Source organism: Salarias fasciatus, chromosome 4, assembly GCF_902148845.1.
Source record: "Salarias fasciatus chromosome 4, fSalaFa1.1, whole genome shotgun sequence".
In the NCBI taxonomy this organism is placed as follows: domain Eukaryota; kingdom Metazoa; phylum Chordata; class Actinopteri; order Blenniiformes; family Blenniidae; genus Salarias; species Salarias fasciatus.
This window is the reverse complement of record NC_043748.1, coordinates 2,930,255-2,957,949: the sequence shown is the minus strand read 5'-3', so window position 1 is coordinate 2,957,949 and position 27,695 is coordinate 2,930,255. Positions and strand designations below refer to the sequence as shown.

Here is a 27,695-nt window from a genome sequence, read left to right as displayed (position 1 = left end):
TTGTTGTACTGCCTCATTGATTTTATGTTTCTGATCATAAACATTGAGTTATTATTCGCTGCAGTTTGTTTTGCCGGAAATGACGTCTTAAATGACGGGACAAATAAGGTGCCTTCGTGACCGTCGGACAAATATCAATCAGGAAATTTTTTTTTCACTACACAATAATATACAAGCCCCTGCAAAAAAACAGAATGCTATCATAATTTTTTTTATATTTATGACTGTAAATATGTGGTTTTAAAGCAGTTTTTTTTATTTAAGATATGTGAAATTTTGACTTTCAATGTGGCGCTGTCCATTTGAAACTCATTTTGTCCGACGGCCCCTGAAGGCAGCATATGAGCTCAGAGGGAGCGGAGGAAGAGGCGAGCAGCAGCGGCAGCAGCAGCGTGGAGATGTCGGACCCGGCAGCGCAGGCCTTACAGCCCCGGCTGCTCCAGACCCAGCCTGCGGGGTCCAGCACCGCCGCCACAGGTTCCGGGACGGGCACCAGTGACCCGGCCAGGCCGGGACTCAGCCAGCAACAGCGTGCGAGCCAGAAGAAAGCCCAGGTCCGAGCTTTCCCACGGGCGAAGAAGCTGGAGAAACTTGGCGTCTTCTCCGCATGCAAGGTAGCTAGCCTAGCTAAAGTTCACCACAACAAAGCACTTAACGGACTGTATCGTCCTCGGAGTCTGCAATCACAAACATACCAAGCTGTGCTGTACTTGCTGTACACGACCAGTAACTTTTATCGGTAGCTAGCTGCACAGTTCGCAGCAGCTAGCTTCCCTGATTAATCATTGAGGTTGAAAGCAGCTGCTGAGTTATTGATTAAGGTGCCTTCGCCATCTGTCGCTTTCAGGCCAGTGATACGTGCAAATGCAATGGATGGAAAAACCCAAACCCTCCATCAGCTACACGTATGGATCTGCAGCAGCAGGCAGCCAGCCTGAGTGAACCGTGCCGCAGCTGTGGACATGCTCTGGGTACAAACTACCCCACCTACACACACACACACACACACACACACTCACTCTCTCTCTCTCTCTTACACACTTCATATGGGTTTATAACACATCTTGTCCCATGTGTTCACAGCTGATCATGTCTCCCATCTGGAGAACGTGTCTGAGGATGAGATTAACCGGCTGCTGGGGATGGTGGTTGATGTGGAGAACCTGTTCATGTCTGTGCATAAAGAGGAGGACACCGACACCAAGCAGGTCTACTTCTACCTGTTCAAGGTGGGCGGACGCCAATCTCACACCGATGCAACAGGAAGCCCATTCACAAAGTGAGTGTTGATTTAAAAACTCGTCAGTTTGTGTAATTTCTGTTTCTTTTTGCGAAGTTGCTGAGGAAGTGCATCCTGCAGATGAGCCAGCCTGTCGTGGAGGGCTCCCTTGGAAGCCCCCCCTTTGAGAAGCCCAACATTGAGCAGGTTAACTTTAAACTAAACCTCTTTTGTGATCAGAAACCCTCGAATTCTTTACTAATTTTGCCCTTATGTGTTCCCAAAGGGGGTTTTGAACTTTGTTCAGTATAAGTTCAGCCATCTGGCGCCGAAGGAGAGGCAGACCATGTTCGAGCTGTCCAAGATGTTCCTCTTGTGCCTAAATTACTGGAAGCTCGAGACGCCAACGCAATATCGACAGCGGACTCAGAAAGATGACGGGACGGCTTACAAAGTGGACTACACCAGGTGCGTGCGTGTTATGTGAGCAGCCCATGGTTACAGAGGTTCTGTCGACTGCCGACAACTGTTTCAGTGTCTTCTTCTTCTTCTTCTTTTCCGGTTGCCAGATGGCTGTGCTACTGCCACGTCCCTCAGAGTAACGACAGCTTACCGCGCTACGAAACCACTCAGGTGTTCGGCCGCAACTTGCTCAAGTCCATCTTCACCGTCACCCGCCGCCAGCTGCTGGAGAAGTTCAGGGTGGAGAAAGACAAACTGCTCCCGGAGAAACGCACACTCATCCTCACACACTTCCCCAAGTGAGGACGGCTTTCGCTGCGCACGTGATTGTGTTCTCATTTATAAATCCGATGTGTGTTGACGTTGTCGCCATGTCCCGTCAGGTTTTTGTCCATGCTGGAGGAGGAAATCTACGGCGAGAATTCCCCCATATGGGAGGCGGACTTCACCATGCCTGCGTCGGACGGCACACAGCTGGGGCATCAGACAGGTGAGGCCGGCGCGCCACAATTTCTAGTCAACTTCTACAGTAACTAGTAAATAAATCCTCTACCTAAATTATTAAGGCCACTGTGAACATTATGCTGATATGAAACATTTTAAAACGGTTATTGTGACGTTAATGATACTAAAATCAACACCAACTAATAAATGTGAAAGAGAAACTTCCTCAGCTGTGCTCGTATCTGGAAATAAGTAAATTAGTTTACAAACCAGTGAAAAAATAGTGTTACCTTAGTCGAATTAAAAGGTAACTAAATAGCTCATTTCCAGTTAGATGAATAAATGTGTTTATTATGGAGGTTTACTCTTTCTGAAAGCGAAAGAAGAAACAACTTTAGATATTGATCAACATGCAGGCAGCAGCAGACGGCTCAGAAACAGAAACTAACACTTTTGTTTCTAAAACAGGGGTGTCAAATTTAAGTCCTGTCCCGACCAAGGGAGACAGCAGCTGTGCAACTTAAATCTCCAAACAACATTTCTGAATCTTCAGTAACTTTAACAGTGTGACTCATTTAGTAATAATTCTGTTACTACCATGTTATGGACCTGAGTACTGGTAGTATTACTTTATGAAGTAGTTGTTGGTACATTTGGTCTTTAATCTGTGTTTTTATCAAGTGGCGGAACTGTAAAAGCTTTCTTCGAGTGTTGCTGTGGATTTATGTCACGGCTGTAATGTGGTTTTAATAATTCTGTCAGCGTATTGAGGGCGGTATTCTCATGAGTTGTTCCTGCTGTGTGTTTTCCCAGTGATCAGTCCGGCCTCGGTCTCCGGCTCTCCGGCTCTGTCGAAGTGTCTGAGCAGCAGCTCCTCTCTGGCCAGCGTGGACGCTGGAGGCGTGGAGCCCATCACAGGTCAGTGGTGCGACAATAGCGGCGTGTGACACTATTAAACACATTTAAAAAAAAAGAAAATCCGGTGCAGGTTGTTTGAAGTCAGTTTCTTCGTCTCTAACAGGGGAGAAGAGGAAGCTTCCAGAAGCCGTGACGCTGGAGGACGCCAAGCGGATCCGCGTGATGGGAGACATCCCCATGGAGCTGGTCAACGAGGTGATGATGACCATCACCGATCCTGCTGCCATGCTCGGACCGGAGGTCAGTCAGTCACCTCCCCTTCCTCTGAACAGCTCAGCTTTCTGACTTCCTGCTGCACTAGATATTAATGGCAAATGTTTGACTTAGAAGATTAAAATATTGTTACAGTTCCTTTATAATTTCATGAAAACAATGAAATTGTCGCATTTTGCATTTATTACTCTTAAACTTATGTATTTGAATCTGTTTTTGCTTTTAATTGTAATATTTTCAGTTTGTAAGAGATGAAATCAGAAGTTGAAAATAATCAGCTTTTCTATCTTAAATGTGCAGAAATGAATTCTCTGAGTAGATTCTGTTTGGTTTTGTCTGCTGTGGGCCACCGTAGCTCTGTGCTGGTGAACCCACTTCCTGTTTGAATGTAAAGGAAAATTCTTTCTGCTTCTATTACTGGCATTGGTTTTACTTCCTGATCATTTGTTTTTTTTATCATTTCAAATTTAAAGCGACATTTGTTTTTGGTTCGTATCTGCAGACCAATCTGCTGACGCCGAACGCCGCCCGTGACGAGACCGCCCGGCTGGAGGAGCGGCGAGGCATCATCGAGTTCCACGTCATCGGGAACTCGCTCTCCCAGAAGTCCAACAAGAAGATCCTGATGTGGCTGGTGGGCCTGCAGAACGTCTTCTCCCACCAGTTACCTCGCATGCCCAAAGAGTACATCACCCGGCTGGTGTTCGACCCGTGAGTGGACACACGCACACACACACACACACACACACACACACACACACACACACACACACACACACACACACACACACACACACACACACACACACACACCCATCCCCAAAGCCATCCCGCTTTACCGACTCATCTGCTCCTTACAGGAAGCACAAAACCCTGGCCCTCATCAAAGATGGCCGTGTCATTGGAGGCATCTGTTTTAGGATGTTTCCCACTCAGGGCTTCACGGAGATCGTCTTCTGCGCCGTCACGTCCAACGAGCAGGTTAAGGTACGAGGCGCCAGTGGCTCCTACGAGTTCTCTCATCTCATCTTAAGTCATGGAAGTTAAAATCCCAACATATTGGATTATTTACTGATTCTTTTAACGCTATTTTTGAGACAGGATGCTGTAATAATCACACAACTGTAAAAAAAAAATCCCAGTGCAGTGCTGTGTGTCTAATTTCCTCGCTGTCGTGGTTCCTGTCAGGGCTACGGAACCCACCTGATGAACCACTTGAAGGAGTACCACATCAAACACAACATCCTCTATTTCCTCACCTACGCTGACGAGTACGCCATCGGCTACTTCAAGAAGCAGGTACCGCCGCTGCCGACGTGACCGGCGAGCCAAGCGCTCCCCCGTCACCCCCGTCCTCTCGATGACCCCTCTCTCTCTTTCTCCTGGAAGGGCTTTTCCAAAGACATCAAAGTGCCCAAGAGTCGATACCTGGGATACATCAAAGACTACGAGGGAGCGACGCTGATGGAGTGCGAGCTGAACCCGCGGATCCCGTACACCGAGCTGTCGCACATCATCAAGAGACAGAAGGAGGTGCGCCACGCCGCGCCGCGCCGCGCCGCCGCAGAGATCCCACTGGAGGATTTTCATGTATTAATTTATTTAAAACGTTCCAGATCATCAAGAAGCTGATCGAGAGGAAGCAAAGCCAGATCAGGAAGGTTTACCCCGGCCTCACCTGCTTCAAGGAGGGCGTGCGGCAGATCCCGGTGGAGAGCATCCCCGGCATCCGTGAGTCCAGTGTCGGAATGAATCCCCCGAAAATGAGCTTTCTCGTTACTAACCATTACTATTCTGACCAGGGGAGACCGGCTGGAAGCCCAGCAGCAAGGACAAAGGGTAAACTCCCTCCTCCTCTGGTCTGAAAGCAGCTCTCGTCCATCTCTGGTCGCTCGCTCACTCTGAACTCGCTTTGCAGGAAGGAGGTGAAGGACCCCGACGTTCTCTACAACATGCTGAAGAACCTGCTGGCCCAGATCAAGGTGGGGCGAACGCCAGAAAGACGCAAACCACCGGAGCGGCGAGCGAGCAGTGTGACCGAGCCCAGCTCTGTTCTGTGTTCTCCCTCTGCAGACTCACCCCGACGCCTGGCCTTTCATGGAGCCGGTGAAGAAATCCGAAGCTCCAGACTATTACGAGATCATTCGCTTTCCCATCGGTAAAATGACACTTCTGCTAACCTTTTTGTTTTTTATTATTTTTGTACTATTTCTACCTCTAACTGCGGCTGCCTGGCGCTCGGTGGTAGCATATATGAAGCAGAGTGACTCAGCTCGTGGCTCCTTTCCCGCCTTTCGTCCTCTCAGACCTGAAGACCATGACGGAGAGGCTCAAGAACAGATACTACGTGACCAAGAAGCTCTTCATCGCCGACCTGCAGCGAATCATCACCAACTGCCGCGAGTACAACCCCCCCGACAGCGAGTACTGCAAGTGTGCCAACACCCTGGAGAAGTTCTTCTACTTCAAGCTGAAAGACGGAGGCCTGATCGAGAAGTGAGCGAGAGCGAGAGGAGCCGCTTTCTCAGCTGCCAAACACTAACAAAAAAAAGCTAAGTTAAAAAAAAAAAAAAATCAGGAAGAGAAGGTTTCCCTTCAAGTGATTGAAATAATTAAAAAAATAATAATGTTGAAGATCAACAAAGAAAAGAAAATGTGGTTTTGGATGAGTCATCGTTTGTCATGTTGTCCATTTCAGAGAAGGATGAGCTTAAACACACACACAAACACACACACGCGCGCGCGCGCCTCATTGAGTGTACCAAAGTGACGGGTCCTCACGGTAAATGTGCTCCTTGCTTTGTGGTGTGATCGGCCTGGCGGCGCTCGCCGCGCATCGTAGTGTAGTTCCACACACCCAGCCGGACCTCGGGACCTAAAGCCACGTTGCCTTCCGTTACTGACAGACACTTGAACATCCCAGACTCACCAGAAACATCCAGATTGGTCCTCCGAACATAAACGATGGGCAGCACTTAATTAACCAACAAGTCATCCATTCTGATTGTTTTCAGCCCTTAAAAGTTTTTTTTTTTTTTTTTTTTTTTTTTTAATGTTGATGTACTTTGGTCATTTCCCAGCCGTAACTGTTGACAGATGATGCAGACTTATTTATACCTTAAACGGAAATGCACATGTTTATGTACCATTCCACCTGCAGGTTTTTATTCCACGACATCGCACTGATTCCACTTCATGTTTACTGGATACTTTTAGTTTTTCCGTGACCCGAACACAGAGAAGTTAACCAGCAGTCCGACGGCGGCGGCTACGGTTTATTTATTGCGACACACACTCACGCTGCAGTGGATGTTCATGCATGAGCGACGGTTTACAGTCACTTCTTAGTCACCATCGTCGCAGGGTTTTCTCACGGTGTAATTATTAACATTTCTGTTCTTTCTTCATTGAACTGTTTTTTTTTTTTTTGTTCAGTGGTTTGGTGTCAATGTGTTTCCTGAGATGCATCCTCTTCTTTCCAGGAAGCAGTGTCCAATGCTGATTGAGCCTGTTTTTTTTTTTTTTTTTTTTTTGAATATATTTTCATTTACTGTGTGTGCGTGCAGGTGTGTGTTGATTTTGTACTTGAAACATGACAAGCTTTGAGTTGAAGTGACGTCAGTGTTGCATTATTCAGGGTCGTCTCCTCTCACGTCGTTCACCTTCTCTCTCTACCTATGCTGCATTTCAAACTCTCTTTAAAAGGTCAGTGTGAGTGAACTTCACAGCGGTTTGAGGACGATACAGTCGAGTTATGGTGTGAACGCCATTCACTGTAACTGTACAACTGTTCATGACAATAAAGTTTTTTTTTTATATATACATAAAAATTCACGGCTTCTTGACATGTCAAAAGTTTCACTATAATATGAATGAACTTACATGAATTTCTAGATTTTAAAGATGAATAACACATCTGTTGAATTCACTGCTCTCTCACTGGTGGTGTATGTAGCCAGTTTAATTTTTTTCACAATTCATGTGAACCAGAGTCTGCAACTAATTCCCCCGATGGGCCACATGAAAAATAAGCTCAACTACAGAGGGACGAGACAAAAGTTGACTTCAGTTTTACTCAATGGGAAAACTAGCAATTTGTCACTATTTTTGTAAGCTCCTGCTTTCTTTTCCAATCTTTTTCTTCTCTAAATTTTGAATTCATCAAACCAGTGAATTAAAATCGTGTTTTTTCACTGTGAACCACAGAGACAGAGATAACAGCTGTTTGTTCTGCTGGAGGTTTGAGACACTGCATGGCAGCCAGTAATACATAAACAGTAATGTAGAGGAAAATAAAAGACCACTTAAATGTAATCAGGTATTCAGTTTGATTTACAATTTTCCAGAGACACCCTGAGGATCACAACAGTTACAGAGCCATTGTTGACCCCTGGGCGTTCTGATCTGATCTGATGTGAACTTGTTACATTTCCATCTATTTCTGAATTTTTTCTGCTGTATCCTGACATCCTGACCCCAAATTATAGATAAATAATAATGTTGATGGACATATAAAGAATTAAAAAGTTATTTATTACAAATATACACTGGTATCAAACAGTAGGCAGCAGAGCCAAGTGTTTCCACCTCTCCACAGCGCTCAAATGGCCAGACCGAAAACAGTGACGATGCAGAACATCGACTCGTTCTCCCAAGTCACCGGACAGCTTCCTGTTGGGTGAGAACACACAACCAGATTGTTTTATTCTCACCTGCTTTTGAAGATATACATGTTGCAGTTTTTCAGTGAAAGTTCATATTTAGATTTTACCATCAGTTGTGTTGTCCCAGAAGCATGAAGCGGCCGTCTGCAGACCTGCTCCAGTCTTCTGCATGATGACACAGTGCACTAGAGGAGAGACGGAAAGTGGGTGATGTTTCTTCAGAGCATAACTGTGTGTGGTCTTTGAGGCAGCGGTCCACACACCAATGTACTTGAAAGGTTTTCCCAGCTTACTGAGCTGACTCAGACACTGCTCCACCACACTGGAGCTCCACTGGTTCACTCTGCTCTGCTGGTAGCTGTTTCCTCCGATGGTCGCTTCTATTGACTGAACATAGATTTATGCACAATCACACACACACACACACACACACACACACACACACACACACAATGTCAGATTCGAACAGGCCAAGTACACACTTAAAATGTGATCATCTGTAGGGATCATTGTCACTGAATGTGTGCAAATGTTATGTGACTACATGCGAGTTTTAGTCTTTAATCTAAAATGTTTGATGGCGGTGAATTGTTTATACTACAAAGGAGAATGTGCCTAGCAACGGTCCATGCGTCTATAGCAACGTCCAGTCACCAAACACGCAGTAGCAGTAACACTAAAAGCAATTAAACCGCTGTCTTCAAGTTTTATGGATCGGCTTGAACCCTTCTATGTCTGCTTACCTCTTTAATGATATCTCTAACGTCTTCGACGACGAACGCAGTCTGTGAAATGAAGAACAGAACTGCTGAAAACGGAATGGTGTTGTGGATGAAATGGAGTCCATGAAAGATGGTGACCGACTTCCTTTTAGCGTCCGCTCGCGACCGCAGATGTTAAAAACCCGAGCTGCCCTGGAAAACTCTGTTCAACTGCATCTAAAATAAAGTTTTAAGTAGTGTACCTTTAGAGAGTTTTGTTTCAATATCTTCTGTTCTTAGGCAGCAAGGACGGATTCAAAAAAGTCGGTCATCAGTTAACACAGAAACCAGTTGATTCGAAACACCAGTCATTCTTCAACGATACTTTCCGAAGAAAAAAAATTAATTAGCCGACATTACAATCTCTGATAAAAAGAAGATCTTTAAAGACAGTATGATATTTTCATTGGTATTTCAAAGGGAGCATAAAACATAGGTAATACGCGTGTTTTGGTATTAAACCCACCTCTTCTTCTCCCTGAAATAAAGCCATGTTTAAAGACTGCATCGCCGAGACGAACAACACTTCCGGTGGGAAAACTTCAGAATGAAAGCCTTGAATAAACATAAACATGAAGAATCGTAGGTGATGAATTAATATACTAACCAAGTATCGCCATGTAGTGAAATCCAACCCTCTAATATGCAAAAGAGAAACAATTTGTTCTAAAATTCTTTATGAAAATGTGATATTCTTTTTCCAAACCTGTTGACATTTTCGTCAACAGTTGGGAAATTAAAAGAAATGAAGAAACAGATGAATGATTGATTTCTTAAGCTTGCTGCCATATACACTGAATGTCCACATATGTTCCTTATTTTCAAATGAATTTAATCCATTAATCGGCTGCTAATTTCTCTAAAGCAAAAGGCTCCAACAGAATGTTATTATGTGAATCACCAAACAGAAATTCCGCCAATATTATAGAAATACCAGAATGATGCACATTCTTATTCACAATAGATATATTCTCTTAACTTTACTCACTATTTTCCATCTGAATTTACTTGGATTTTAAATCTGCTGGTGGAAAAGTTCACAGTTTGCACAAACACTGTCTGGATTATTTCCTTTGTCAAACAAATTTAGCCGTCACGTGTGCTGTTCTCCTTTACACTCCTGCTTTGCTTTGTTCATCTTGTCTCTGTTCCCTTTCGTCCTGATTTACTCTCTGTCTGGTTACTCAGACGTTTCAGTGTTTTGATCTCCAGATGTTGGACCGTGACCTGGATGAGACAACTTTGAACTGATTCTGACGTGAGTTGGCAGCTGGAAGTCATTCTTTCACTGTGAGCTTCTGCTCTGCGGCCTCAGTCTTGAAGGGAGAGCACAGGAAGAGCTCCAGGAAGCCTGACGACAGTCTGCACAGGTGTAAACACATATCTGCACAGATCAAATGGTTTCAAACTACCAACCTTGTTCAGACCAGTGACATGTTACTTTGGCAGCAGTTGCAAAAGTAATTCCTGGTTTAACTGATAAAAAGTCACTTCAGTGGGAGTCTTCTTATTAGTTTTGATACATTTATTGGAGTCCATCAATGGGATGAATTGTTTCACGAAATGGTTTAGAAAATCAACAATTTCAGTTTTTGAATTTCTTCTACAAAATCAAAGAGCATCCAAATCTCTCCGCCTGTGGTTATAAATGAGATAAGGGTTTAAATAATTCTGGATGGGCTTTTGGTACAATTTACCAGTATCTTCCATAAATATGAGTTAGAACTTAAACTGTTCAGGGTTTATTGTGTTGTATGTAATATTGTTCGCCTTTTTTATGTATTAAAGTTCAAAATGTACTGTAAGTGCGTATTTGAGCAATATCTTTTTATTTATTTATTTATTTATTCATTTTGCCAAAAATGGAGATGCCGTAGATCGACATGATTGCATCTCTTGTTTTTTAAGGTTTGTATATTTGAATATAAGTGAATACTTAAAAAGGAATTTCCTCTTTCCATCTCAAGCTTTATACAACTTTCATTCACTTTATGTTGTTCCTTCATTCAGCACTAGAGGGAGCTCCTGTACCTATGGAGGTCCACTTTACCAATGCTGGGGTCAGAATATAAAGGTCATTTTGTGAATTTGCACAGTGAAGGCAAATAAATAACTTATGTAAGATCAGGTTTTAGTTCATTTCTGGACATGTCCTTCTGTGAGTGAGCTCAAATGGAAGCTGTATTTGAGAACAATAACATGAATCTGACACTGTAAACATGCTTGTTTGAAGACACACACACACACACATACACACACACACACACACACACACACACACACACACTGACCTCAGAAATCAGGCTGACGTCGGCTGTGCATCAGTGCGTCAGCTACAGTAGGACTGCAAATAACCAGTGTTGTCAGAGGGGATGTTTACCTGCTGCAGGTCCTATAGGATCCAGAGACGTTGTGCCCCGCTCAAACCAGTTTTGGATATGTTTGCAGAAGTTTATGAAATGTTGGGCTCCAACTTGTTTTGCTGTGTCAGTGTTGATGTTTCACTTGTGGCTGTTGCCCCATTTTAACCCCAGATTCATCCCTGAGCTCATCTCGGGGAAGCCAATAACAGGAAGCACATGAAGCTATCAGGAGAGTAAAAGCACAGAATTTATTTTATCTTTCTCAGGGCCACAATGTTAATTGTAAGTGACATCTCTGTTGCACATCCGGTGGCGGTACTGAGCTACTTTAAGTCAGGTTTTGATCTATTGTTGTGTCATGTTCCCTCAGTTGTTTCTCTAAGTGGCTCAATACACCATCTGGTGGTGGCAACTTGTACTGCGCTACGAGACAAAACAGGCTCGATATACCAGCAGCACGTCGTAAATAGGCCTTCAAGTTGAAATATGTGACTTTTTTTGTGCGTTATTGTAAATGCTGTAACAAATATGACTTGATCACCATTGTTTTACATGCAAATCAATAAAAAAAATCTGCAGAGATGCCATCTCTGTGTCCTGATAACTGAGCCAAGCATCAGATTTCATATCGTTTAACAGTTACTATTTTACTAAAATCCTGTTTACTAAAGGAGAAGTGCTTCATTCATTTTCCGCTGCAGTCAGTCAATTGTCAGTATCATCAGCATTATCTTGTTTTCACAGAAGCCTGAAATACTGCAATAATGTAAATAAATCTAAATTTACCTGAAGTACTTTGACAAACTATGACTTCATACAAAATATGTGACAAATTGTTGGTATAATTATTGGACTTTATTAGAAATTACACATAATGTATGAAAACTAAGGAAAAAATCTTTAGTCTAATAAAATAAACACAATAACACTAACTGGTTAAAAGATTTAACTTTCTGCCATTTTTGCTCTATTCATTCAGCTTTTCTCACATTAGTGGGTTTTCTGAAAGATTTTATTATTTATAGACTTTAAAATGTTCTAAAACTAAGAATTAAACCTTTTAAAAGTCTAAAACAACACTAAAGGGTTGAAAATGTAGAAATATTACTTTTAAATTAAGCTGAAACTAACAGAAATGATCTTTAATGTGTGTCTTTAATGTGCAGATCACTGTTGTCTGATCATCTAGCACTCTGGAGATTTACAGCACCATTATTTTCTCTCCTGTCCCTTTTCTTCTAAATTTGCATAACATTTTTAGTTGGGAGGTAAAAAAAAAAAAAAAAAAAAAAATTCCAAACAATCCTCAGATGACCCCAAAAGAAAAGAAAATCTGCAGTTTACCAAATGACAGATTTTGTGAGTTCACAGTCAAGAAACTACAGCTTTTTCTTTTTTTATGTATATATGTATAAAGTTAACAAATATTTTGAAGCTGTCTGGCTTTTATAACTGGACTGGTTATTCTCTGAAAAATATCATCTGAGCAAAGATCAGCTGTGTATTGACAGATCAGGTAAATAGAGAAGATGAATCTTCACCCAGCTCCAGAGGGAACGGCCTGCATGGGTTTGTGTAATCTGTAGGTAATAAAGTTTGCATGTTCTCCCTGTGGGCTCCAGCAATCCGGAGCACTGTTGGCTGAAATGAGAGGAACCTGTTATTCTGCGACGAACAGTTATGCAAACCTCAAAAAGTTGCTTCTCTGAAACAGTTCACATGTCTCTCAGGTGCGTAAACACGTGTGCAGTGGAGAAGACAGCATTACCCCACTCGTCACCAGCGGCGGCAGGCAGAGCGATCCAGTCCGTCGAACATGACCCCTCACGCTGGGATCAATCATTAATGCTGTCAGGGGCTCAGAGACCAAAGCTTTATTTGACAAACAGGCGTTTTCTGCCGTCTGCACAAACACAAGCCGGCGACACGTGTCCGAGTCACACCAGGAGACGTTCGCCCGCTCAAATCAAACATCTTTCATTATGCGGATTTCTCAAAACGAGGTTTTCTTATCTGTGTTTCAGCAGCACGTTAACCTCCACACGTGACAGGTTGAAGCACACGGACAGGTCACACAGTGTCTGTAGATCATTAAAGGTCAAATATAGAATACAGTTTTCCATATCTCGACTGACTGTACGTTTAGGTTTTCCCTTCTGCTCCTCTCACTTCTGATCTGGATCTGAGTCTGAGTCAGATTTCTGACAGCGACATGGAGTCAAGATGAGCGCTGATCTTGGCCCTTTTTGGGAGAAAAACAATTAACCTAGTTTTTTTTCTTAATTTTATTGGTTAAGCTATTAAGTTGTGTTAGTCACCTAAAAATTTCAAGATGGAGGCCATTTTTCAAGATGGTGAACAGGAACATTGCACTTCTCAATGAAATCACAAAAAAAGTTCCGGTTTGAAATCATACATTTTGGACTAAATGGAATCAGAATTTTGAACCAAAGACGTACTGGCTTCCATCTGCCGTACTGTATATCAATTCCAGAATCACAATAAGGGCAAAAAGTTTACATCCCATAGGCACCATCAGTCCGATATATAATTGTGCGTTAGGGTTTGGTTCTTTCCTTCAGTCTTGTGGTGCTAACAGCAGGTGCCTCAACAGCCAAATCATTGAACATTATGCAACAACTTTGGTGATACTGTGCCTTGTTCCTCTTCAGAGTTTCCTCAATGTCACCACCAAAATCAATAGATCCAAAACAATAGACATCTCAACAACTGTGTGAAAGCAGGGGAATATTAGTCACAACTATAGTGTAGCCATCATAACCTTGTGGTTGTTGTACACATGGTAGATGGACAACAATTATAACTGCTTTTATCAAGACAGCAATACCCCAGGAGTAAGAAGCATGTGGATGTTTAATAAAAGAGGTCCAAAGATGGAGCCTTGAGGAACCCCAAAGGGTTTTCATGTGCTCCAATTCATAATTACCTATTGATGTGCACAGTTTACACCAATTCACTGTATTGCCAGAAATTCCTGACCATTGTTCAAGTCTGTCAAGCAGCATGTTGTGGTCAAAAACACTAAAACTGAAGCTCCAGATGGCTTACTGCTCACATAGATGTCATTCAGCACTTTAATACGTGCAGTGTCAGACTGAAAACCATTGAAGTAATTGTTGTCTGCCATAAAAACATTAAAAATTGCCTTTTCAATCATCTTGCCTAACAAAGGCAGCGATAACTCCACAGCTCATCGAGTACACGTTAATGATTGATTACACAGATTCTGAAGCGAAACATCACTTTGACCACATTCGTGCTTTATAATTAAGTATGTAAGGCTATCTGTGGCCATATTTCCAGCAAATCCTTCTAAAGTGTTCCTTACAATGAGCAAAGTAATCTGTACTGTCTTAAATTCATATGTTCAGGAACTAAAATCATGGAAAAGCGGTCTGTTTCTCATGTTTCTTCATCGTTCTCCTCCTTGAGATCTCACGCGATTGGAGAGTTTCTGGGAAAAATTGGTGTTTTCTTCTTTCCGCTGTGACGTCGGCATTTCCATGGAAAAGGTCACGTTTTCAAGAGGACCCCTTTCCTAGAAAGCCCCCCGAGAGAAAAAAAAAAAAAGGAAAGAGGGGGAGAAAAAAATAGTAGCAGCAAGCTTCATGTTACTGATCCGACCTCCATACAAAAACAATCCGACTGCAATAATAACACACAGAGGACGAGCAGAGGGAGGTAGAATGGATTTCCACACAGCGTGCAGTGGAAAACCTCAAACAAGAAGGCATTTAATAACAAAAAAAAGACTCCAAAATATTGATTCTATAATAAATAGAAGCATTTATTTATATACACCAAGCATCTGAGGTTTACAAATGCCAAAACAACTCCAAACACGACCCAAAAAAAAAACCAAACAGTTAAGAACAAATATGTACATTTATGAACATTATATTTACAGCCTTGATCTGCGATGTTGGTGAGAAAAAACAAAAAACAAAACGTATTGTACAACCTCACTAGCACTTAGCAATCCGATTCAATACCTGAAAGTTACTCACAAAAATGTCCTTTTTAGCTAAAACAGTAGTTAACAGGCAAACACTTTATACAAATCTGCTAAGTTCGACAGCACCAACGGGATCATGAGAACAAAATATGTCATTTTGAAGGCACAGGTCTGTCAGCAATATCAACAGAACGGTGTGAAAACAGTCCATGTTTACGACTGAGGAAATACAGTAGGGCACATGGCAATGTTTTTGTCTGAAACGCTGGTTGGTGTAAGGGGAGACGGACCCGAGGGAGCACATAAATATGCACGGTACCGAGCGTTGGACACGGCTCTATTGGCCACACATGGCTGCATCAAAGCTTTTCGGGTCCTGAGGAATGTGCTGCGCCTCCTGAGAGGACGGGAGGCGGGGGAGGAGAAAAAAAAAAATCTCCAAGACTGCTGCCGATCACAAATCAGGAGAGCCCAGCCGAAAACTACGCGCAGCTGCTGGAGGAGCCCCAGACCACATGTGGATATGTGGAGTCTGAAGAGCATCAAGGCACAAACACAACACGCTGTGGTTTAGGTCCCTTTGAAAAATGATTATTGGTAATGAGGCAGAGACGTTGGCGCTAAAACTAGAAATTACACTCATTTGGACGTATTGAGGTCATGTTGGTTTCACTGTGGAGACGACATTCATCTATTCATGTAAAAAAATTGTTTTTCTTATTCACTGTAGTCTGAATATGAAGTTACTATTCACAGATTAGCAAAAAAAAAAAAAAAAAAAAAAAAAAAAAAAAAGCTCAAGACTGGAAATAACGGATTTCTTCTTCCTAGTGCAAACCAGAACAGTTTTACACAAAACCACAGAAAACACCTACTACTTGTTTTAGAGTTCTGAAATGGAAGAATATGTTGTTAACTGTATAGTTTTCCCCCCATTCAGCTCCTTTTCCAGCGTTTATACTCTGCTGAGTTAGCGCGCTAATAGAGCGTAGGCTAACTTCAAATCTGAAGTAAAAATAACCTACCACATGGCACATCATTTCTGTTTCTAGGCTTCCTTTAGTCCTAATCACACTATTTGTGAAAAACAAAAAATAATTTTAGGAATGTGTAAAACCTCTATCAAGTCTGTGTATCAACAAAAAAGCATGGAATTAGCTTAGCTTAGCAATGGGGGAAAAAACCTAAAGGGATCAAAAGGCTGTGTCATTTCACAATGCATTGTGGACCGCGGTCGCCATTTTTACGGACAACAGCAGTTGTTTACATTGCACACTGCTACACACCGTGTTATGAGAGACACTCAACTGTATTGAAAAAATGGACTGTACCAAAGAAAAAACATGGATGGACAAGCTGAAGACTCAGTACCACGATAATATTTGCGAGATCAGCGGAGTAGATCCGTATGACCACTTCCTGCCTTTAGCTAGCTTGCCTCATGCTAGCAGCCTACTATGCGTCACAGAACGTAACACACTCTTTCATTCATATTTGGATGAGAGTCTGACATCGCTATGTAAGTGTAGTCCACTTAACCATCACCATTTTGCCGGCACAAATCCCACAATGCACTGCGGGGTGACGTCACCCGCTCGAGCCCTAAACTGGATGGAACTTTCAAACTACTTAGTTTCCTGGTGTTACACTAATGCCTCCTGGGACTACTTTCATAATCGCAGGCGTCCTATTTTCCATCATGTTTAAAAAATTATTTTTTTTCTTTCAAATGATCAATAGTGCAAGCTAAAATAATACCTTCCCGAATAAACTGAGATATTTCAAGAGATTTTTTCTTTCTTTTCTAAGATTGGAAAATAAGAACTGTATGAAATGAGTCATTTTTTGCTGAATAGCTCAAGTGAAACACAGGGGAAGTATTTTCTGGCTTTTGAAGCCACTTAAAGGTGCTGTAGGCAGGATTCCGCATCTCCGCCATCTTGCCCAGGGTTACCTAAGCAAGATGGCGATTTCACCCATCTAAGATGGCCATTTGAAACCCAGCACAGCCAATCCGGTCCTGTTTTCTCTGACATCACGCCCTTACGCAAGTTAAGCCCCTCCCACAAGAACGTGCGACGAACGCGCCTCGACCAATCACGGTTAGAGCCTCATGGGTTCTTCTGATTGGTCAAAGATACCTGGAGCTGTGGAGATTCCTTTTCAGCTCAGAACAGAGACAGATGGAAACGCTGCGCCCTCACGGTAGTGCAATTATGCTACACTCCTAAAGGATTATCAATGGATACTCTAACATTTAATCCGAAGAAAACACAGAAAAATTAGCATTGACTAGCAAAATCCTGCCTACAGCACCTTTAAATTATCCAGCAGCATCTGTATCACAGTTAAGCCCCTTGTCCACTAGCCGAGCAGCGCTAGAAATATAAAATGGAAAAGCACAATTAGAAGGTAAAAAAAAGTTGAGGGATCTAACCTCTTTAAGATTTATGTTTAAATATAAAATGTCCACCACTGACTAGACTGAGAAACGACAGAACTACAACTTCCTTTCAGTTCCACCCTGATTCTTTCACTGTATAAAGCTTTTTGAGGATTTCCCATGTCCGGTTTGTCAAATTCAGGCTTTGTCTTCAATAGCTGTGTGCTGTGTGAGGTAAATCCTAAAAGACGTTAAAGGTAGCTTATTGATGAGCCTCCTCTTTCCTCCCCGTTGTTTCAGTTTTCTGTGAAGGCGGGATTATCTTCCTCTTCATCCAAGCTCACAACTTGTCTCTGGAAGGAAAGCAAACGTTAGAACGTTTATAAATGTGAATTAAACACAGATTAGCACCGAGTTAAACTCTTCTGACAGGCATACTTTTGGATAAGCGTAGCCGTCGATGCTGTGGCTTCTCCAGATGTGCACTTGGTCTTCAGTGGTTTTCTGATAGACGGGGTTGTCGAAGTGAATGGTGTTGGTGTTTTTCAGCCTGTAGTTCTTCCAGAGCAGCAGAGCACCCGCGACCAGCAGACAAACGACTGCTATCAAATGGAAAAGAAGGGGGCTTAGAGTCACTGAGCTCCATATAATCGGTTATTTTTGGAGAATTAGCAGCTGCATAAAGTACTTACCCAAAGGTAAGGCGATGTAAAGTGCTATTGGGGTGCTGGAGGCAGTCTGCGGTACGACCTTCTTTCCATGTTGGAGATCTGCAGGACGAGCAAACGCAACGGGGGGTGTTCATAATACAACTGAACTGAGCTGCATCAGAGAAGCCAGTGGGAGGCAGAACAATGGCCACTTGCCTGGAGAAGTGGCGGGAGCCTGGGTGGTGGTCTGGGACCGGGGCTTGGTGGCAGGCACTGTTGGTTCTGCCGTGGTCCTCCTGATCGGAGGTTTGGTGGTGCGTCGCGCAGGCCGGGCGGCAGTGGTGGTGATCAGCACGGGCGTGGCGGTGGTGGTGCGGACCTCGGGTTTAGGTGTGGTCCGAGACGTAGCGGGACTGGGGGGTACCGGCGGCAGGCGAGGGGGCCGGGTGGTGGCCACATGAGGCTGTACGGGAGCCTCGGTCGTCGCCTCAGCTGATTTCATCAAACAAGAGGAGACGGGTGAGAGGCAGGAACAACTTCCATCATTTTCTCATCACTGATGCACTGAACACTCACTCACCAGGCACACATGTCCTCATGTCCCTGGCCAGCATCATGTTATCTGGACAAGCGCAGGTGTATTTGGGGGGGCGGCGGCCCACTTGAGGAGCTGCCAGGCATAAGAATTCACAACCGCCATTGGACACCTGACACCAATCCCTTCCTGAAACAAGAGATACAAAGATTTTAAAATACTTTATATTTTCAGAATTTGTTTGCAGCACAGAATAAACCCAGGATAATATGTTTAGGATTTAGTCAGCTGGACAGTCGGAATACCAATGGCTTTCTTAGATTTGTAGCAGAAAGTATAATCTGTGACTGAGGAAGACTTGACTTGACTGTGGTACCTCCTGTCAGAGTGTGAGTGGATTTTTTAGGTGTGCCTGTCTATTTACCTGCATTTACCCTACAAGGGACAGGTGAATTGTTTTGGGTGTACCCTGCCTTCACCTGGCCACCCTAGGCTGGATCAGTGCATTAATGTAGTCGAAAGCACCTGAACACCACTGAAGACTACAAACGTGATCATGAGATCAACATCACCACTGGTAAAAAAAAATCCAACATCTAGTTTGATTGAGTGTGCAAAACTCTAAATGTGGTTTTGGAAATACTAAAAAATGCAAAGCCATGAGAGTTGGAGTTACAGCCGATTGGAAGTGTGCATGGATGAACTGGAGAAGGGGATAAAAGGAAACTAGTCCGTGTTGACACGTGGCCTCCGGCAGCGTCCCTAATCCCCTTAAGGCCATATGTGAGCAACTGCATTTTTCTTCAAAAATTCCCAAGTGATGCATTTACTGGCATGCTTTATGCTCGTTGAGTCCGTGCTGAGGAGAGGCCGTTTTTCAGGCAGCACAACAAAACCCATAAAAACAACTGCGTTGACGAGTAGGGAATCAAAAGTGCTCACGTATTTCTAATATTCTGTTTTTTAATCTTTACCGGCTGGTTGTTTGAGGTTATGGAAGAGGATGATGTCTTCTGGAGACATGAGGTGCTCGGCCACTGGTGTGATGCCGTCGCCCGTCAGCCTGTTCGCACTGAGGATTGCATTGTTGCTCACATCCGTCCAGAACACTTTTTCCTACAAGCATAGAAACAACAGAGATTAAGCAACGGCTCACACGTGCATTCAGATGACGACGGAGATCAGGTAGTGAAGATATACGTACTTCGAACACAGTGATTCCTAACGGATGAGCCAAGCTGTGCTCGTCAATGATGAGGGTACGTCGGCTGCCGCCCTGCACGTCGATGCTGGAGAGCGTGTGCAGCTTGGAGTCCACCCAGTAGAGCCGCTGGTTTAATAGGTCTGGGAGGAAGGAGGGCAACGGAGGAGGCGACGGTCAACAAGACAGACCTGAAAATTATGCTCACATGGATGGATAGCTTGAGAGCAGCGAGGCAGTGACGCCGGAGTTTACCCAGTGTGATGCCATTCGGCCAGACGATGTTGTCAGTGACCAGAGCAGAGCGATCTCCTCCATTGAGGCCTCCCTTCTCAATCTTTGCAGGATTTCCCCAATCGGTCCAGTACACAAAGCTGGAAAGTGAGAAAGACGTAAATTAAAGAGCTCAGACAAGCAGACCCCTCTGGATCGTACCTGCCGTTTGCTTACTTGCTGTGGGGGTCGACCACGATGGCGCGGGGTTTGGATAATCCCTGGCTGAAGAGAGTTTTGCGGCGGTCGCCATCTGCCGTCACGACAGAGACGGTACTGCGAACGCTGTCCGTCCAGTAAAGGTTACGGTGGATCCAGTCGAAGGCGATGCCTTCAGGGGCGTCGATGTCAGTGTCGATCACGATGTGGTGGTGAGTGGCATCGTCGGCTGAATCCATCGAAGTTCTGGGGTTTCAAGAGACAACAGGAATTAAATAAGAATGAAAGACACGAAACACATTTATTTTTCTGTTAAGATGTTCTTCTTGCTCACCTGTAGATCTTTTTCTGAGAGATGTCTGACCAGTAGATCTCTTGGCCGGCCATGTTCATGTCGAGAGACACGACGTTCTTGAGACGGGGGATCACTCTTATGTATTCACTCTTGTCCAAAGTCATCTTTCGTACTTCGTGACGGTTGGTGAAAAATAGGTAGGCAATGGTACCTGACGAAATCAATGCAGACAAGTTGAATCTATTTATCTGTCTCCAAACTGTTCAAAAGATTTTTATTTTCCCCACCGATTTTTTTAACTTGTTCTCTTCTTTCCCAATGAATCGGGCTCAAAGGTCTCAGGATCAAAGACTTCAAATGTCATTGGTTGATTGCCAAAGTAACTCTGGAGGTGTAGTTTGTGTATATTTGTTTCTGCTGACACAGCCAACACACCTACACATGTTCCCAATACTTTTCTCAGGTTGTAGGCGCCACAGCACGGGCCAGCAACGTCAGCGTACACTGTGTCTGTTTGTCTTTTGGTACAACGCCTACATTCTCACAGTGTTGTTTATGTATGCAAAGACAAATAAACATGTTCTTTGTGAAATGCGAATCTTATCAATATGAATGGTATTGGTCATTATTTCAGGATGATCAGTCCATACTTTTACTGGCCGTTCCACATCTCTTCGCTTGATCATTTGTGTCAATTGAGATGGTGTTAGTATGGGTCTGTTCACGGGTTAAAAGGAAGGCAATGGTTGCACACTTGGTTTAGATGACCAGGAATGAGAACCCCACCAATGGCCATAAACAATGTCAACAAATGGAAACAAACAGTATCAACATTTCAGTCTTTCTGAGTCAACACAGATGCAGCTCAAGCTCAACTCGTTATTGTTTATAAGAGAGCGACGTGCATGGAAGTGATAGTTCCAGCAGGCATTTGATTGACGGCTACATCATTTCACAAATAACCACATGGGAGTAATAGAGAGCGTCCATGTTTACCGATGGCCTTGCAGGCTTTGGTCGCTGGGTCAACTTGATAACCCTCCTCGCAGTCGCACTTATAGCTGCCGATCTGATTGATGCAGATTTGGCTGCAGGTGTCTGGGTAGGCGCACTCGTCGATATCTGATTCAGGGAACCCAAAAGAAAAACAAACCGTGAGTCACAGTGCTCGACAGGAAAAGGCTTGAGTCAGAGTAAACAGATTACTAGAATCATTTGGTAATTTCAGTCAAGATTAGATAAGAGTAACATGTGGAGGGGGTCACTGGTGGTGAATAAGCGATGTACCTTCACAACGTTTAGTGTCAACGAGCCTGTATCCGGAGGGACACATGCACTCATAGCCGATCTTCAGGTCTTTGCATGTGTGAGAACAACCGCCGTTGTTGAAGACACACTCATTGGCGCCTGAAGTGGGAGAAGAAAAGCATTTTTTTTTTCCCCCCTACCAAGGACAAAACCAGCATTCTCAGGCTGCTAGCACCCTAGTTAAAGTACACAGAAGTAGTAATTATCCAGACAGTTACCAGTTGGGAGCTTCTGTACTCACCACATTCCCTAAGAGGCTCATCTGACCAATCCCTGCAATCCCGATGCCTGTCGCACACCCGCTCCATGTTAATGCACTCCCCGCTGCGGCATTTGAACATGGTGGGACCCTCGCAATGGGTTGCTGCATGGTAGACACACAAATAATCAAAAAACTTCCAACACCCATTAGACATTCTGCAGTTTATTCGATGCCCCAATGGTAGAAAGAAGAGACTCGCACCATTAACACAGCCGACCTCATCACTCATGTCTGCGCAGTCATAATGCTGGTTGCACTGGCGACTGCCGTGGATACAGACTCCATCGCCACATTCGAACTCGTCGGGACGGCAGGTGACCCGAGCTAGAGGGCGGGCGACAATGGCTTGAAGTGAAGGACAGCTTATTGGCAAACGGCAAAAGCGCTCGGTAAAGACTTGCATTTACCACAGTTGGCTTCGTCCGATCGGTCGTGGCAGTCGGCTCCTCCATCGCACCTCCAGTTCCCATTGATGCATTCCCCGCTGCCGCAGTGAAACTCCAGCGGGCCGCACCGGCGGGCGGGGGTGGAGGCCACGTCCTTCGAGCCGCAGTTCTGGGTCCACTCGTCCGAGCCGTCGGCACAGTCGGAGTCGCCATCGCAGGCCCACAGGCGTGGGATGCAAACCGAGTTGTTACACTGGAAAGATGTGGCGGTGCAGGTGGCGGGCGGGCACGAGGCCTCGTCGCTACCGTCGTCGCAGTCCGCCTCATCGTCACACACGAAGGAGGAGGACACACACTGGCCGTTCCCGCAGCGAAACTCTGAGGCTTGGCACCGTTTGGCCGCTAAGACAGAGGAGACGGAGATGAGACCGGTCAGACGGGTGTTAAGAGCTAAAGAGACTGTGAGAGAAGCAGCACCACTCACCACAGCCGTCCTCATCGGCTCCGTTCTCACAGTCAGCTTTTCCATCACAACGCCAAGTTTTCGGCACACACTGGTTAAGACGGCCCCCACAGCTGAACTGTGTCGGACTACAAGTTTTGGTCACTAGAAGTTAAAAGAAAGGGAGAGAGAGAGAGAAGTGAGTATAATCCTCACATTGTGGAATTTATATGGAGTGCTCAGCTGGATACTCACAGCAGTTAGCAGGAAGTTCATCGGAGCCATCTCCGCAGTCATCTGTACCGTCGCACATCCATCTCATTGTGATACATCTCCTGTTCAAACACTGGAACTGGTTCGTCCGACATGATGTTAATGCACCTGTGACAGAAAGATTGGAGCAAAACCATATATTCAATTGGTATTCAGTGGTGATGATTTTACCCAGTTAGCTTGGTCGCACTGCAAATACAGTACAACAAGGAGAGTTAACGATCCTTTAAGTGTGGGCATAACCCCACTAACCTGATGGACCTGGACTGAATGTCCCAAAAAGGCAGTCACGGCGGTGGCAGTGATGATTCGATTTGGACGATACGATGTGCAAACAAGCCTTCTGAGGACACAGCTTTGCTCGCAAACTTTTTCCTTTTTACCTTTGTTACAATCGGTCAACTTGTTTTGTTCTTGCTGGAGGTTTTCAAAGGTCACATGACCATGACATCAGTTGTTTACAAACCATCGTTCAACACAAGGCCACTGATATCGTCACCGCCTTTTCATTACAATGTGTATCCCTGCACTCATAATGGCAAAGTTAACAGCTCTGACTCGGAAAAAACAACCTAGTGTCACAGAAAATGACCAAGTGGGATTAGACACATCGTGGAGATGATGAGATCCAGGGCAGAGACATTACAGTAAATTATTTAAACCCAACAACCCTGAGTGTACATTAATAATGCCCATCAGTGCGTGTTCCCGTCTGGGAGTCGGGTAGGTGGAAAACCATCCAACAGTTCAAATGTTCTAAAGGAGGAAAGACCAAGAGACATTTATCTTAGTGAAAGGACAAAAAAGACAAAAGGAAGTAACTAAGAGAAAACGATTGGAGTTGATCACATGTTCAGCCGAACACCGGCAGCCCAGACGGTGTGTATTCAAACCAGTTTGCTTTCACCAGGACACGATGACCCATCACTGCAACCTTTCTGAGCAAAAACCAACCTTTTATACGGTATATAGTTTTGTCATACAAAAAAAAAACAGTAACTTAGATTGCAACGAAAAAAACAGTCTTCTTGTTGCAGTTTTAGCAGCTCTTTTCCAATTTTATTGGATTTTGCCACTTTATCTGTTACAGCTTTCCAGTTGTTTTTCACCTTTGCCTTTTCTGGTAGTTTAAGCCTTCATGTTGTGCATTTTTTGCAGCTTTATATATTTTAAGACATTTTTTTTTTGGTAAGTTTACATTTTGGAAAGTTTGGAAATCCAAGCTGACTTTTCTTAAATTAATCTGTTTATATACAAGTTAGTGAAGTTTTCAAGTGGCTCTAGAGCCGCGCGGTGCAGAACCCTGGATTATAGGAACCAGGAATGTGTCCAAAAAAAACCAAAAAAAAACCCTGTGAAATCATCCAACAGTTGAAATATTTCTAAGGAGGGAAACCTTCAGCGAAGGTATGCAGGATGATAAACGGGTCCAGAGGAGTGTGTGGCTGCGAGCTGCAACGTTACACACTCCGCCATGGCTCACGCATGAGGAAACATGGACACGTGCCTGCTTGTTTAAAGAGGCCAAACCGACGGTTAAACTACAACCCCAACACAGATATGTGGAGTTCCTATGGAAGTTGTTGGAGCTGCTGGTATCAGGAAGCTGATAAGACGGGGTCACGATCACAACGGGGAAGCGGCTTCCCGGCCGTCACGGCCCCTAACAGCAGAAGCGGTGGAAGGCAGAGAGAAGCCCCCCTAACCCCCCCCCTCCGAGTCCCCCATCTTTAATGGACCCGATGAAGCTGCTGAACTGGAAGAACCAATTAGACTGTACATCAAAGAAGCGGCCACTTCATGAAACAGTACCGGAGGCCATTTCTGGCCGTGGCCCCCGGGGGCCGACAGCACCGGACGGCCACCTGTTTCTGACAGGAGGCCGGTGGGTGGGGGGGGGGGTTCAACTACAATCCCACCAGCAGCTTGTTAATTATCATCCTCATTACCTGAGTCAGCAGGTCTGAGACGAAGCATCTTTGACCTCAATTTTAAACATTTATGTGCAACATTTTCAGAACGGAGGATGAATTCATCTGACGGGACAGAAAATCTCAGAGGCCTCAAGCATCTGCTGCCGCCCGTCATGGTTAATGCTCCACATGTAGTTTGTAAATAAATCAGGGCTCTATATCGTCAGCCCCTGCAAGCTTTGCTTTTCCAGTAAGCTATACGTTAATCAGCTTTATGATCACACGTGAGAGGAGGTGCATTATGGCCCTCACCATAAAGATAAATGTCACCTACACGACAATAAACTCAGCTTCTGAAGCCGATAACGAGTCATTTTCGAAAAAACGCCAGTGGCTGATTTAACCTTGAGGTGTGATGTCAGGCTCGTCTGATAGATTCGGCTGTGATTCCATGAAAACTGTCGACGTGTTAGTTACCCAAACCCGGGTTCACACTGGATATTTACTCACCGGGCTTAAAGTTCAGACCTCCAGAGACAAACTGCACCGAATGGCAGCCGTATTGATTCTGGGCGAATTAGAGAAAAATAACAAGCAGGCCTCCCTGCTGGTGTTCTTTTTTTTTTTTTTTTTTTTTACTTCTTTCTACATCGAATTAGTTCAAAATATGTCTCAACCACGCAGCGAAATATTTTCAAACAGGGCTTGAAAATCATTGACTCTTTCAGAAAGGATTCTTCATCTTCCAGATAAATGGGAAAACTTCACTGATACAAAACAGCCAGTGCATGTAGAAATCTGTCAGTCCTGAACTTCTTTCAAATGTTTTGAATGACAGGTTGAAAACTTCAAAATATCTGTAACAATCCAGCTGACTGACTTTAAACTGATGCCTTCACATAAATGCTTTCTAACAGGTGAACTCGAGGCATAAATCATCAGAACAGTTTTAATTGTTTACAACAAACCGTTCCAATAAACTGAAACTTGTTTTTTACATCATCGTGAGGAAAACGCCCCGAGGCGAAATCTACCGAAGTGAATCTAGGTGAAAAATTTGGATCACGGCAGGCAGTTCTGAATCATCCCAGCAACAAGTCAAATGAAGTAATAACACACCAGGCACCAGCAGACGGACTGATAAGAGTGACTGCAGTTTCTAACCAAACATAGAGCTGGGAGTTCAGGCTGGATGCTGCAGTATTCAGCGATTTCCCATCCAGACGGGAGGCCTGGATGCGATACCTATCTGCCTGTGCGGTGTGGGAAACGTGAACGGCCGACCAGTCCCAACACGTCTCGCCACTCACCAGCTTCCCAGAACCCACTGGGAACAGGTCTGACGGCCGCTCTGCATCCGGCTGCAGCGTGCCACCAAAACTTAGAGGAATGTGCTTTAAGACAATGTCTGTATTTGTATATGAATGAGGGGTTGGGATTTAGGGGGGAGGGGGGGGGGGCACTTGGGGCCTCCTGCAATCTGTGCACCTGTAAAATACAGCTTGATGCAATCTTTCTGAAATGTTGCCATGTTTGAGCTTTTTCCCCATTGTAGTCTGGTTCCCACATTATGAATGGCAACTTTTTTTTTTTTTAACCGGCTTTTGAGAGGAGCCCTCCTCTCCCTGCTTGACATCCTTTTTTCCGAACACCCAGACTGTATTCACGTTGCTCAAACCTCATTGGCTGCACAAAGCTGAGCGCCAGTACATGAAAAGGCACCAAACATGCAGCTCCATTCAAAAAGCCAGTGAGGGGAGGGTAAAAAAAAAAGACGCTTGCAACTGAGAAGAGAGCTGCAACCATTAAAAAAAAAAATGAATGAGTGAGTTAAAAAAAAATGGCATGGTTGTTAGAAGGCTGAGTGAGCACTTTTCCTAGAAATGTGACCCTGAGAGAAAAAAGGGAGAGTGGGACAGAGGGGAGATCTGACCTACTTTCTGCAAGAAAAAAAAAAATCTGCACCCTCCCCCCATTTTTCCCCCTTTCTTTTTTTTTTCCTTCTTTTTTTTTTTCCTCCTCATCACCTTGCATCCGGAGCTGTCTGCTGAATGGGGCCAATTATTAAAGCGCCTTATTGAAGGATGGTGCGTGCGTTTGCACGCGCGGCGGAGTTCCTGGCGCTCCGGGGGGGAAGGAGTGGAGTGGAGGACTGACTTACTTGTGTGGAGGATGAGGGAGCAGAGGAGGAGCAGCAGTGAGGAGTAAAAAGTCGGGGGTGTCATGCTGTCCTGCCGGCAGCAGCTGGGCCTGGGCGGTCTTCCGGGGTCCTGCTCCTCTGGCACGTGCTCAGGTAGAAGCGGCGGGTCGGCGGGGCTGCGACGCGGAGATGCTGCTCCTGGAGGTGGAGGTGATGTGTTGACGGAGGGGGGCTGCGGCGCACTGTACTGTTTAACAACAACATCACAGCCATTTCAATGTGGTCCAGCGGGGGGGGCGGGGCTTCCAGAGGAGGGGGCGGGGCCTCGGGGGAGAAGGGGGCGGGGAAACGCAGTGGTGTGATTTCTGAAGCCGCGACAAGAGAGAGGCGGAGTTAACCCCTACACACACACACACACACACACACACACACACACTGTGGGTGGGAGATCCACG

General features: G+C 44.6%; 3 protein-coding genes across 4 annotated transcripts; 1 reads left to right on the top strand and 2 right to left on the bottom strand.

The window, feature by feature from the left end:
• Positions 1 to 367: 367 nt before the first annotated feature.
• On the top strand, positions 368 to 5,885 carry kat2a (K(lysine) acetyltransferase 2A). Its single transcript, XM_030090350.1, has 18 exons — positions 368 to 614; positions 848 to 971; positions 1,084 to 1,229; positions 1,337 to 1,426; positions 1,506 to 1,687; positions 1,789 to 1,980; positions 2,065 to 2,171; positions 2,939 to 3,043; positions 3,147 to 3,283; positions 3,759 to 3,967; positions 4,117 to 4,243; positions 4,445 to 4,555; positions 4,646 to 4,789; positions 4,873 to 4,987; positions 5,059 to 5,095; positions 5,175 to 5,238; positions 5,330 to 5,414; positions 5,563 to 5,885. The coding sequence occupies exons 1-18, from the start codon at positions 399 to 401 to the stop codon at positions 5,754 to 5,756; spliced, it is 2,385 nt and encodes a 794-aa protein (XP_029946210.1). The 5' UTR covers positions 368 to 398; the 3' UTR covers positions 5,757 to 5,885.
• Positions 5,886 to 7,785: 1,900 nt separating this feature from the next.
• Positions 7,786 to 9,196, bottom strand: dynlt1b (dynein light chain Tctex-type 1b). 2 transcript variants are annotated; one of them, XM_030090047.1, is made up of 5 exons: positions 9,148 to 9,196; positions 8,664 to 8,705; positions 8,184 to 8,307; positions 8,028 to 8,105; positions 7,786 to 7,927 (listed from the first exon to the last, which is right to left on the bottom strand). In XM_030090047.1, the coding sequence occupies exons 1-5, from the start codon at positions 9,187 to 9,189 to the stop codon at positions 7,857 to 7,859; spliced, it is 357 nt and encodes a 118-aa protein (XP_029945907.1). In that variant the 5' UTR covers positions 9,190 to 9,196; the 3' UTR covers positions 7,786 to 7,856. The 2 variants fall into 2 exon arrangements, with proteins under 2 accessions (XP_029945907.1, XP_029945908.1); XM_030090048.1 differs by having other exon boundaries at positions 8,214 to 8,307.
• Positions 9,197 to 17,291: 8,095 nt separating this feature from the next.
• ldlra (low density lipoprotein receptor a) lies at positions 17,292 to 27,369 on the bottom strand. The gene is made up of 18 exons (XM_030089443.1): positions 27,262 to 27,369; positions 23,170 to 23,295; positions 22,957 to 23,079; positions 22,494 to 22,874; positions 22,288 to 22,410; positions 22,066 to 22,188; positions 21,804 to 21,923; positions 21,513 to 21,638; positions 20,556 to 20,727; positions 20,240 to 20,467; positions 20,045 to 20,163; positions 19,793 to 19,932; positions 19,563 to 19,704; positions 18,634 to 18,777; positions 18,270 to 18,545; positions 18,096 to 18,173; positions 17,842 to 18,005; positions 17,292 to 17,756 (listed from the first exon to the last, which is right to left on the bottom strand). The coding sequence occupies exons 1-18, from the start codon at positions 27,323 to 27,325 to the stop codon at positions 17,700 to 17,702; spliced, it is 2,706 nt and encodes a 901-aa protein (XP_029945303.1). The 5' UTR covers positions 27,326 to 27,369; the 3' UTR covers positions 17,292 to 17,699.
• Between the last annotated feature and the right edge of the window lie 326 nt (positions 27,370 to 27,695).